We start from the raw sequence: 12,514 nt of genomic DNA, 5'->3' as shown, positions 1-12,514 counted from the left end.
CCTTGGATATTAGGAAAGGTTGAGCAAGCGAGGACTCTATTCCTTTGAGCGCAGAAGGATGAAGGGTGAACATAACGAGGTGTACAAAACCAGAGGATATAGGTTTAAGGTGAGAGGGGTTAGATTTAATAGGAGCCTGAGGGGTAACTTTAAAAAAAAAAGGGTAGTGGGTGTATGGAATGAGCTGCCGGAGGAGGTAGTTGAGGCAGGTACTATCGCAATGTTTAAGAAACATTTAGACAGGTACATGGATAGGATAGGTTTGGAGGGATGTGGGCAAACGCAGGCAGGTGGGACTAATGTAGATGGGACATGTTGGTCAGTGTGGGGAAGTTGGGCAAAAGAGCCCGTTTCCATGCTGTAGGACTCTATGACAGTGATGCATCCAGATATGTTGTTTGAATGTCGTTGATATGCCAGATCTTGTGAGTTTTGTGGGGTGCTGGCGTGCTTTCCTGGCCGTGATGCCAATGTGGTTGGACTCGGACAGATTGCTGGTGATATTGACACCTAGGAACTTGAACTCATGACTATCTCTACTTCAGCACCATTGATACAGACTGGGGCATTTATTCCATCTTCAATTTTCCTTTGCCTTGATCGTATACTTTAAATAAGATTAATTGACTCCATGGACAAGAAACTCTGAATTACATCCTCTCCAGAAACACATTTAGAACTCTTGAAGAACTTCCCATATATGGCAATGGTACCGAAGCCTTACATGTAGAGCTTTTAATGTTGCACAGATTTCTCACTATTTATTCTTCATATCATTGCAGTATCTCGAGGAACTAATCTAATAGAACCACGCAGGAAAGAGTAAAATGTTTACACTGGTAAACGTCCTGTAAACATTAAGAAAAACAGCCTTATGTAAACCTAAGTAAAGAGACTGTGCGGTCAGTGTTCAAAAGCATTCAAAAAGGAAATTTCCAATATAATTAACAAAACAATATTAAAGGGCTCTTAAAAAATCATCTCCTCAACAGGAAATTTAAAAATTGTAGTTGCCAGAAATCTGAAACAAAAACAGAAAATACTGACAGAACAGCAGGTCAGCAGCTTTTTAGGAAGAGAAACAGAACATCACAATTTTCTCAAACCTCACTGCTAAAATTTAACAAGAGGTTTTAAGCACACATTAAAAGGATTAACATTTTAAAAACTAGCTTACCTGCATGAACTGAAAGGAAGCTTCAAAGTCCTCCACTGGATACATTTTGACCCGGAAGAACTTCATGCCCATAATTAGACTGATGATGCTTTGCACAATATGAGGACTCTGTTCTTTAAGACGGAGTTCCTTCAGCTCAGTCATAAACTTCTTTCGAACAGCCTGAAATCTAAAATAAATTGAAATTAACTTTTGCATTTTACAAAATAAGTAACTGCGTCGTACATACTCAAAATGCTTCAACACCCACCATATATCGACTTATTCTACACATTCTGCAAACAAGGTCCCAACCCCTTTTAAGATTTGTTTCCAGCTTTCTACATCTCAATAGGATGCAACATCATAATAACTGTTAACTTTATATGTGCAATAGAAAAAGCATATCATAGAACATAGAAAATAGGTGCAGGAGGAGGCCTTTTGGCCCTTCAATAGACAATAGGTGCAGGAGTAGGCCATTCAGCCCTTCGAGCCAGCACCGCCATTCAATGCGATCATGGCTGATCACTCTCAATCAGTACCCCGTTCCTGCCTTCTCCCCATACCCCCTCACTCCGCTATCCTTAAGAGCTCAATCCAGCTCTCTCTTGAAAGCATCCAACGAACTGGCCTCCACTGCCTTCTGAGGCAGAGAATTCCACACCTTCACCACTCACTGACTGAAAAAGTTCTTCCTCATCTCCGTTCTAAATGGCCTACCCCTTATTCTTAAACTGTGGCCCCTTGTTCTGGACTCCCCCAACATTGGGAACATGTTTCCTGCCTCTAATGTGTCCAATCCCCTAATTATCTTATATGTTTCAATAAGATCCCCCCTCATCCTTCTAAATTCCAGTGTATACAAGCCTAATTGCTCCAGCCTTTCAACATACGACAGTCCCGCCATTCCGGAAATTAACCTAGTGAACCTACGCTGCACGCCCTCAATAGCAAGAATATCCTTCCTCAAATTTGGAGACCAAAACTGCACACAGTACTCCAGGTGCAGTCTCACCAGGGCCCGGTACAACTGTAGAAGGACCTCTTTGCTCCTATACTCAACTCCTCTTGTTATGAAGGCCAACATTCCATTGGCTTTCTTCACTGCCTGCTGTACCTGCATGCTTCCTTTCAGTGACTGATGCACTAGGACACCCAGATCTCATTGAACATCCCCTCTTTCTAACTTGACACCATTCAGATAATAATCTGCCTTTCTATTCTTACTTCCAAAGTGAATAACCTCACACTTATCTACATTAAACTGCATCTGCCATGTATCCGCCCATTCACACAACCTGTCCAAGTCACCCTGCAGCCTTATTGCATCTTCCTCACAATTCACACTACCCCCCAGCTTAGTATCATCTGCAAATTTGCTAATGGTACTTTTAATCCCTTCATCTAAGTCATTAATGTATATCGAGCCAGCACCGCCATTCATTGTGATCAAGGTTGATCATCCACAATCAGTATCCTGTGCCTGCCTTCTCACCATATCCCTTGATTCCACAAGCCCCTGTCTATCTAACTCTCTTTTAAATTCAACCAGTGAATTGGCCTCCACTGCCTTCTGTTGCAAAGAATTCCACAAATTCACAACTCTGAGTGAAAAAATTTCTTCTCACCTCAGTTTTAAATGGCCTCCCCTTTATTCTTACACTGTGACCCCTGGTTCTGGACTCCCCCAACATTGGGAACATTTTTCCTGCATCTAGCTTGTCCAGTCCTTTTATAATTTTATACGTCTCTATAAGATCCCCTCTCATCCTTCTAAATTCCAGTGAATAAAAGCCTAGTCTTTCCAATCTTTCCTCATATGACAGTCCCTCCATCCCAGGGATTAACCTTGTGAACCTATGTTGCACTGCCTCAATAGCAAGGACGTCCTTCCTCAAATTAGGAGACCAAAACTGCACACAATACTCCAGATGTGGTCTCACCAAGGTCCTATACAACTGCAGAAGGACTTCTTTACTCCTGCACTCAAATCCTTTTGTTATGAAGGCCAACATGCCATTAGCTTTCTTCACTGCCTGCTGTACCTGCACGCTTACTTTCAGTGACTGGTGTACAAGGACACCAAGGTTTCGTTGCACTTCCCCTTTACCTAATCTGACACCATTGAGATAATAATCTGCCTCCTTATTTTTGCTGCCAGTGAATAACCTCACATTTATCTACATTATATTGTATCTGCTATGCATCTGCCCACTCACTCAACCTGTCCAAGTCACCCTGCAACCTCCTAACATCCTCTTCGCAGTTCACACTGCCACCCAGCTTTGTGTCATCTGCAAATTTGCTAGTGTTACTTCTAATTCCATCATACAAATCATTAATATATATTGTAAATTGTTGTGGCCCCAGCACCGAGCCTTGCGGCACTCCACTCTCCACTGCTTGCCATTCTGAAAAGGACCCGTTTATTCCTACTCTTTGCTTCCTGTCTGCCAACCAATTCTCTATCCATGTCAACACCCTACCCCAATACCATGTGCTCTAATTTTGCTCACCAACCTCCCATGTGGTACCTTATCGAAGGCTACACTACATCCACTGGCTCTCCTTCATCCATTTTACTTGTCTCATCCTCAAAAAATTCCAGAAGATTAGTCAAGCAGGATTTCCCCTTCATAAAGAAGACTAATCTTGACTAATCTTCTGGAGTTGACTAATCTTCTGGGATTTTTTGAGGATATGACAAGTGAAATTGATGAAGGAGAGCCAGTGGATGTAGACATCACAAGTAGATGTCTATAATATTTATTTATTGATGGCATGACTTCAGATTTCATTGCTTCCCTTTTATTGGGAACAGTTATCTCTATCCAGAAGGTAAATACTAGATCAAAGACATTGCAACATTACAATACATTCTGATTGCAAAGTGAATGGAAATCACTTAACCAAGATTACTTAATTTGTCTGAAAACTAATTACTAGAAGTAAACGATTTAGTAACACAGAATGTAGACAACATGTGGATAGTGTTCAGTGAACACTGAAGTAAATTGAGATTCTGTTTATTGAGATATTCTTACTTTGATTGTGCAAGAACTCCAATCACTTCTGCATACAAATCTGCAATAATATGCATGTTCCCAGTGTTGGGTCCTGAATACCTGGAAAAGGAATAAAAATGCATGGTAAAGCAAAATTGTAAACTATAACTAAATGGATTAAATTTAAGCCATGATTAAAATGAATCCAAATTAGAACCATGTAAAATGTAAAACAACTGATGTGCCAACTGAAGACACAAGAGACTGCAGATACTGGAACCTTGAGCAAAAAACAAAATGCTGGGAGGAAATTAATGGGTTTGGCAGCATCTGTGGAGGGAATGGACGGACAAAATTTGGGGTCAGTCTGAAGAAGGGCCTTGACCCGAAACATCATCTGCAACCAACTTCAACTTTTTAAAGTGAATGAATGATCAACTTGGCCTTCGCCTGATGTCTCCACTGCAATAGAGTCCATCACTCAGCCACTTCAATTCACTCTGTGGTATCAAGAAACAGCAAAGAATACCAAATGATGGCAAGGGGAGCCAAAATCCCAGAGGTTTCATCAGAAATATGGATCAGAATTAGGTGTGCATTCAACCAAAGTGGTCCCAGTGCAGATATGATAATGGCAACTGTTCAACAAACTGAAACATTGCTGAAAAATGTACATGTACAAAAAGTTGAACCAATCCATTCAGCAAATAACTGCCCCGATTGATTGCTTATTCATCAGCAAATGTTCAGAGTGCTGCCAGCATCAAGTAGCTCATTAATATTCTGCTGTTCACTGATACATACTTTAATTCACCAAAATCAATGGGCTGCAAATCTCACTACATCTCTGGCTCAAACAGAAAAGACCAGAATATTAAGGGAAAGGTGAAGTGACAACTCTCAACAGTAAAACAGAATTTGATCAGGTTCAGCAAGTTAATGGCAATGAAGAACGCACTGAAATCGATGCTGTGGAGAATTTTCACAGGAACTGCAGCAGTTTAAGAGGTTGCTCAACGCTGTCTTTTCAAATGAAATTAGGGATGAGCATTAAGTGTTGGCTGCCTAGCAAAAGCTACATCCCATGAAGGAATGAACACATTAAAGAACAGCGTAAGGGGAAAAAAATGGTCAGTCAAAGAGGAATTGCTCAGAACAAAATATTGTCATTTTGAATATTATCAATGCATTATATTTAAGAGCAAAATTTAAAAATACATTGACTAATCACAAAAGTATTACATTGCGCACTCTAACGTTGACGGGCAAAAATAAACTTGTGACTGCCATCCAGTCTTTGCTGCTGGGAAGTACATGTATGGCAGTGAGATTTGGCTAATCTATAGCACTTTGGGAGGAAGGGAAAGAATAGAAAAACAAGAGTTAGATACAGTGGAAACTAAGTGAATTCGTGAAAATAGGTCTTTACCACTTTTTTTTTCATTTTTAAGCCTTTGGGTGCCACATTGAAGTCCCCTCGTGGTCCTTGAGAAGATAGTGGTGATGCTACAATGCCACTGTGTTCCAGGATTTAGGACCAGCAATGAAGGAGAAACACTGATATATTTCATAGCTAGGAGGGCACATGATTGGAAAGAGAACTTTTCAAGAGAACTTCCCAATGGCCATTCCACCCTGCTTTCCAACTGGTGGTGGAAATTGTGGGTTTGGGTGATGTATAGCATAGGTGAGTAATTGAGTAACTGTGTGAATTTTGTAGTTAGGACATAATGTAGCCATTATAAGGTAGTGCAGGAGGAAACAGTCTTTTAGACCGATGGATAAGGTACCAATCAAGTGACTCACTTTGTCGTGGATGGCATTAAGATTCTTGAATATCATTGGAGTTGCACTCATCCAAGCAGGTGCAGAGTGCCATCACCCTCCTGACGTGTGCCTGGTAGATGATAAGGTTCCCTGATATCAAAGGGTCAATCACTCACCCAAGGAGACTGGCCTCTAACCTGCTTTTGTAGTCAGAGGTTCAATTTGGTTTCTCGTCAATGTTGATTCCCAGGATTTTGATGATGGGAGATTTAAGTGTGGTAGCTAGATTTAAGGTCTACGAGTGGCGAGATTCACTCTAATTGAAGATGGTCAATGCCCAGCAATTCATGGGAACATCGGCTATGGCATAGATCAGCCCACATTTTATCATTTCAGGTCTTGAATTGGCCTGCTTTTTTTTTTGTCCCACTGCAGCAATGCAGATGCTGTTTTCTATTCCACTGGGAATGTTCTGATGCCAAGATTTTTTTTTAATACAGCCGCCCTTTCTACAACACAAGGATACTGGGAATTTGTTGGCTTTTAGCCCCAATAGGTTTCTTTGTATTTGAATGATAATAATTACTTTGAGTTTCTCACTCTTATTTCTCCTGGCTACCTTGCTCTCTCTCTAATGCTCTTTTGCATCACTTGTTTATCCTCCAATACCAAGTGCTTCTTTACTGTTGCATTTCATGTTCTCCCTTTTAGCCCATTGTTTGGATCTCCTTTTTAAAATTCTCATTTACTACTCTGCAAGGTTATACTTTTAATCTAAAGCTATCTCTTTTATAACTCTATGAAATGCAACTTTGCAGTAATGTTTTAAACATTTTCTTAAACATCTAATTTTTTATTAATCTATTGTCTTAGAATTTAATATAGTTTTATAAATCATCTTAGCCTGCTCATCCACTCCTATACCACTGATTTTGACCCAATAAATGTTATATAAAAGTTTAGCATATTATCACTCTTCCCTAAAAGATCCTTAACTATGAAATTAGTAATCAATCTAATCTCATTACATAAAATCTAAAGTAACTTATTCCATCATTTGCTTGACAATTTATTTTGCGGGTAACTGTTTCAGAAATATTCAATGAACAAGAATGCCCTAAGCAACTTGATTTGTCCAGTCTAAATAAAAATCTGATGTCTTCCACGATTTCTGTTTCATTGCAGAATGTTGCAGGTCAGTTTAAATAAATGAACAGTCATCCTAGATAACAGAATTAGTACCCTTATTACTTTGATTTGAATTGAACGTTGGAAAAACAAATGCATCTCAGTAAACTACCACAGACATTTATGCTTACATTTTATACTACTTTGAAGGCATGCACAAAGCATACAAAGGCTCAACTTACCCTTCCCTGTGTTTAAAGTGCTTAAAAGCCAAGTTCATAACTTCGTGTACTAAAGCATCTGGCACTGGATGAAGTGGAATCTATAAAACAATTTATACATCAGCATGTTACTAAATGCATTTTTTGAAAATGTAATTCAGACATTGTTTTTTTAATCTGATAAGCAAAATGGTTAAAAAGTAGTTTTTCCAGGCTTTTATCAATCATGACTTTAAGGCTTCAAAGAAATCCTGCATGAGATGACACTGCAAATAAAAACACCACTCCTCAGAAATACCCAATTGTTCTTAAAAATAATAGTAAATGTTTCTCCCATTACTTCTGAAAACTTACATTTCAGATATTGACACATTACAAGGTTTCAAATTAATTACCATTTTTGAGTTACAGTACATGCAGGATACATCTTGAAAATACACAAAATATTAAAGAACACAACAGAAAGATGTTCTAGTTTCACAATGCATTTCTGAGGTGAAAGATTAAAGTACTCAATATACACCGATCAGCCAAAACATTATGAACACCTGCTTAATATGCTGTTGGTCCTCCGTGCGCCTCCAACACAGCGCCTACCTGCCGAGGCATGGACTCTACAAGATCCTGTGGTATCTGGCACCAAAACATTAGCAGCAGATCCTTCAAGTCCTGTAAGTTGTTAAGTGGAGCCGCTGTGGATTGGACTTGTTGATCCAGCACATCCCACAGATGCTCAATCGCATTGAGATCTGGAGAATTTGGAAGCCAGGGCAACACCGTGAACACTTCATCATGTTCCTCAAACTATTCCCAAACAATGTGTGCAGTGTGGCAGGGCGCATTATCCTGCTGAAAAAGGTCACTGCCATCAGGGAATACCATTGCCATGAAGACTGGAGCGACTAGGCTTGCATACACTGGAATTTAGAAGGATGAGAGGGAATCTTATCGAAACATATAAGATTATTAAGGGGTTGGACACGTTAGAGGCAGGAAACATGTTCCCAGTGTTGGGGGAGTCCAGAACCAGGGGCCACAGTTTAAGAATAAGGGGTAGGCCATTTAGAACGGAGATGAGGAAACATTTTTTCAGTCAGAGAGTTGTAAATCTGTGGAATTCTCTGCCTCAGAAGGCAGTGGAGGCCAATTCTCTGAATGCATTCAAGAGAGAGCTCTTAAGGATAGCGGAGTCAGGGGGTATGGGGAGAAGGCAGGAATGGGGTACTGATTGAGAATGATCAGCCATGATCACATTGAATGGTGGTGCTGGCTCGAAGGGCCAAATGGCCTACTCCTGCACCTATTGTCTATTGGTCTGCAATGATGTTTAGGTAGGTGACATGTGTCAAATTGAAGTCCACATGAATGGCTGGACCCAGGGTTTCCCAGCAGAACATTGCCCAGAGCATCACACTCCCTCCACCGACTTGTCGTCTTCCCACAGTCGGTTCAGACCAGACAGGATAGCCTTCGTTGCCCTTACGCATCGATGATGTCCTGTCGCAAGTTTGTGGTTTGTCCCTTCTTGGACCACTGTCGGTAGGTACTCACCACTGCTGACAGGGAGCACCCCACAAGCCTTGCCATTTTAGAGATGCTCTGACCCAGTCGTCTGGCCATAACAATTTGGCCCTTGTCAAAGTTGCTCAGGTCTTTACTCCTGCCCATTTCTCCTGCATCCAACACATCAACTTCAAGAACTGACTGTTCACTTGCTGCCTAATATATCTCACCCTTTGACAGGTGCCATTGTAACAAGATAACAAATGTTATTCACTTCACCTGTCAGTGGTCATAATGTTTTGGCTGTTCGGTGTAAAGTCTTTTACCAATTTGACCATATCTGCAAGGGAAAAATCCATATGCAATCATATCGACGTCTGTCCACAATGGTTGGGACCACTATCGTTGGTTCTATCACACGGAATGGGATAAATTCATAACATTCTACATTTCTTCATAATCTGTAAATCCATGGCCCAGCATGTCCTGCACTTAATCAAACCAGGAAACCAACCTTATCTCAATAATTTATTCACAAAATAAGGTGTATGCCTCTCAACACAAGCAGCATGTCACAGACAGATGGAGTACTTTCTCACGATTGAAGCAGATTAAAGGTCCTGTCTCATCATATTCAACCATGAATGATCATTGAAGAAATATGGCACACTCTTGCTCTCCTGCTCATTACTACTTCAAGCCAACTCCCTCAAGATCATGGCCGAGAATTTGCTTTCTTGATTGTTCTCCCCAACACTTGACTCAACTGTAAATGTGAATCCTGAATGCATTCAATGATTCAGTCCCCATAATTCTTTGGGGGAGGGAACGCTTAAGATTCAAAATCCTCAGAAGGCTCATCTCCAAATAAAACAGTGACTTTTGTTTATTCATTCACTTAAAGGGCCTGTCCCACTTAGGTGATTTTAAAGCGACTGCCGGTGATTAGGCTGTCGCCGAACATTCGCCGGGGTGTCGCGGGCATGATCGTGAGGAGTCTTCAATGAATCGTAGCGGATCTCGGCGCGTTGCGGAAAATTTTTCCAGATATAAATTTCTCGGCAACAGCTGGCTTGTCGCCAGGTATCGTAGCTTATTGCGGGCGCTCTCGCATGCTGTCCCCAGGTTTGCTAGGTTGTCACAGATGCATTTAGAAGAATGTAATATTAAATGAAGAAAAGGCATTTGAAGATACCAGAAGATAGTTTTGTTTAACCAATTTATTTACCGTCAGGACATTTGACAGGTAGATTGGAGGCGACAATTTGACGGTCAGTTAAGCGTGGGAATTTCTCGATGTTTCCGAAGACGGTGTAATCTCTTAGCCAGGTGCTAGTTTAACAAAAAAAGTAACTTATATCAACCCGACTCTGCATTGTCGTGGCCATTGACGTAGGGTAAAATAAAATTTTGGCGATCTGCTACGACTTTGACAGTCGCCTAAAAAATCACCTAAGTGGGACAGGCCCTTAACGTGGATGTCTTTTGGAATGCAGTATTGATTGTGCATCTCCACTTCTCAGGCCGCAGCTCAGTCAGCCAGACCAAATAAGAAGTGCAGATTTCCTTCCTTCATGGATCTTAATGACAATCTAGTTTTGTTTCACAGTTACCATTACTGAGAACAGCCTTAATTCTAAATGTATCTATTCGAATTTAAATTCCCTGGCTGCCACAATGCCTTTCCGAACTTTAGCTGCTGATTCATTAACCTAACCATCACACCAGATGATACAGTCTACATTTTGCCCTTAAGAAGAAAGATCCTCCAACCATTTACCTTGTTGTTCCCTCAGGATCATGTACATTTAAATGAAATCACCTTTAATTTTTCAAAACTCTGATGTATATCTTGCTCTGCCTTAATCCTTCCATCCTAGGAACCAAATTAGTACATATTCTCTGATGTACATTCAATGATAATATATCCTTTCTTAAATTCTCCCAAAACAAAACTTCAAGGTTTGTCTCACCATTGCCCTGTAACACTGTAACAAGACTTCCCCATGTTGCATTCCAACTTTCTTTCAATTAACAGGACAGAAAGCTCACAAAGGGATAGGAGAGTATGGCCAAGTGGAATAGGAATCGATGTGAAAGGTGAGGTGAGTAATGGATTAAAAGTATTCTATATGAATGCGCAAAGTATAAGAAGTAAAGAGGATTTGAGGCTCAGTTAGAGATTGGTAGATATGACATTGTGGGGATTACAGGGAGACATGGCTGCAGAAGGATCGGAACTGGAACTGAATATTCAGGGTTATACGTCCTAAAGAAAGGACAGGCAGGTAGGCAGAGGAGGTGGAGTAGCTCTGTTGGTGAGGGATGAAATTCAGTCCCATGCGAGGGGTGACATAGGGACTGATGACGTAGAGTCGCTGTGGATAGAATTGAGGAATTGTAAAGGTAAGAAGATACTAATGGGAGTTATCTACAGGCCCACAAACAGTAGCTGGAGAAAGGGTGCAAGTTGAGGTAGGAGTTAAAATTGGCATGTAACAAAGGTAATGCCACTGTGGTTACGGGAGATTTCAATATGCAGGCAGACTGGGAAAATCAGGTTGGTTCTGGACCCCAAGAAAGGCAGTTTGTAGAGTGCCTCCAAGAAGGATTCTTAGAGCAGATTATACTGGAGCCTACCAGAGAGAAGGCAATTCTGGATTTAGTGTTGTCCAATGAACTAGATTTAATAAGGGAACTCAAGGGAAAGGAACCGCTAGATAGTGACCATAATATGATGTTTTAATCTGCAATTTGAGAGGGAGGAGGTTAAATCAGAAGTGTCAGTGTTGCAGTTGAACAAAGTTGAATGAAGGCATGAGAGAGGAGCTGGCCAAGGTCGACTGGAAAAGGATCCTAGCAGGAATGACGGTGGAACAGCAATGGCAGGAATTTCTGGGCATAATCCAGAAGATGCAGGATCATTTCATTCCAAAGAGGAAGAACGATTCTAAAGGGAGTGAGGCAACCGTGGCTGGCAAGGGAAGTTAGGGATGGAATAAAACTAAAAGAAAAGGTGTATAACATAGCAAAGAGTATTGGGAATTCAGAGAATTGGGCAACTTTCAAAGGACAACAGAAGGTAACAAATAGGGCAATACCGGGTGAAACGATGGTACGAGGGTAAGCTGGCCAAGAATATAAAGGATAGTAAAAGCTTCTTTCGGACTGTTAAGAGAAAAAGATTAGCAAAGACAAATGTGGGTCCCTTGAAGGCAGAAACTGGTGAAATTAATATGGGAACAAGGAAATGGCAGAAAAGTTGAACAGGTACTTTGGTTCTGCCTTCACTAAGGAAGACATAAACAATCTTCCAGACGTATTATAGGACAGAGGATCTAGGGAAACAGAGGAACTGAAAGAAATTTGCATTAGGCGAGAAATAGTATTGGGTAGACTGATGGGACTGAAGGCTGATAAATCCCTAGGACCTGATGGTCTGCATCCCAGGGTACTCAAGGAGATGGCTCAAGAAGTCATGTACATATGTACTTACAAAATAGGTTTCCAGGAAAGCACAAATACTTAAAGGGCCATTTTATAAAATCCATAAAGTCACAGATTTCTTTTATGGTTAACCAGGATAAGTCATTAATTTTCTTTCTTCTCTTCTTTGCGTACTAGAAAATACAAAGAACCCATTTCTTCCGAAAATATTATTTATAGTTTCTGCCATGTCTAAAATCCAGTGGATATTCACCCAAAAGTTACATTGTAGTGGTACAGTATCT

General features: G+C 40.7%; 1 protein-coding gene across 6 annotated transcripts in view; it reads right to left on the bottom strand.

Annotated features, from left to right (window-relative positions):
- The window catches only part of fryl (furry homolog, like), a 275,852-nt gene that overhangs the window by 142,963 nt on the left and 120,375 nt on the right, over nt 1-12,514 (bottom strand). For all 6 annotated transcript variants that reach the window (XM_078398759.1, XM_078398756.1, XM_078398750.1 and 3 more), the window contains 3 exons: nt 7,302-7,381; nt 4,204-4,284; nt 1,178-1,346 (listed from right to left, as the gene is read on the bottom strand). In XM_078398759.1, coding sequence (XP_078254885.1) covers nt 1,178-1,346; nt 4,204-4,284; nt 7,302-7,381 — 330 coding nt within the window. The remainder of the gene's footprint in view (nt 1-1,177; nt 1,347-4,203; nt 4,285-7,301; nt 7,382-12,514) is intronic.

This window comes from Rhinoraja longicauda, chromosome 1 (genome assembly GCF_053455715.1).
Source record: "Rhinoraja longicauda isolate Sanriku21f chromosome 1, sRhiLon1.1, whole genome shotgun sequence".
Lineage (NCBI taxonomy): Eukaryota > Metazoa > Chordata > Chondrichthyes > Rajiformes > Arhynchobatidae > Rhinoraja > Rhinoraja longicauda.
The sequence above is the reverse complement of the archived record's forward strand: the minus strand, read 5'-3'. Positions and strand labels throughout refer to the sequence as shown.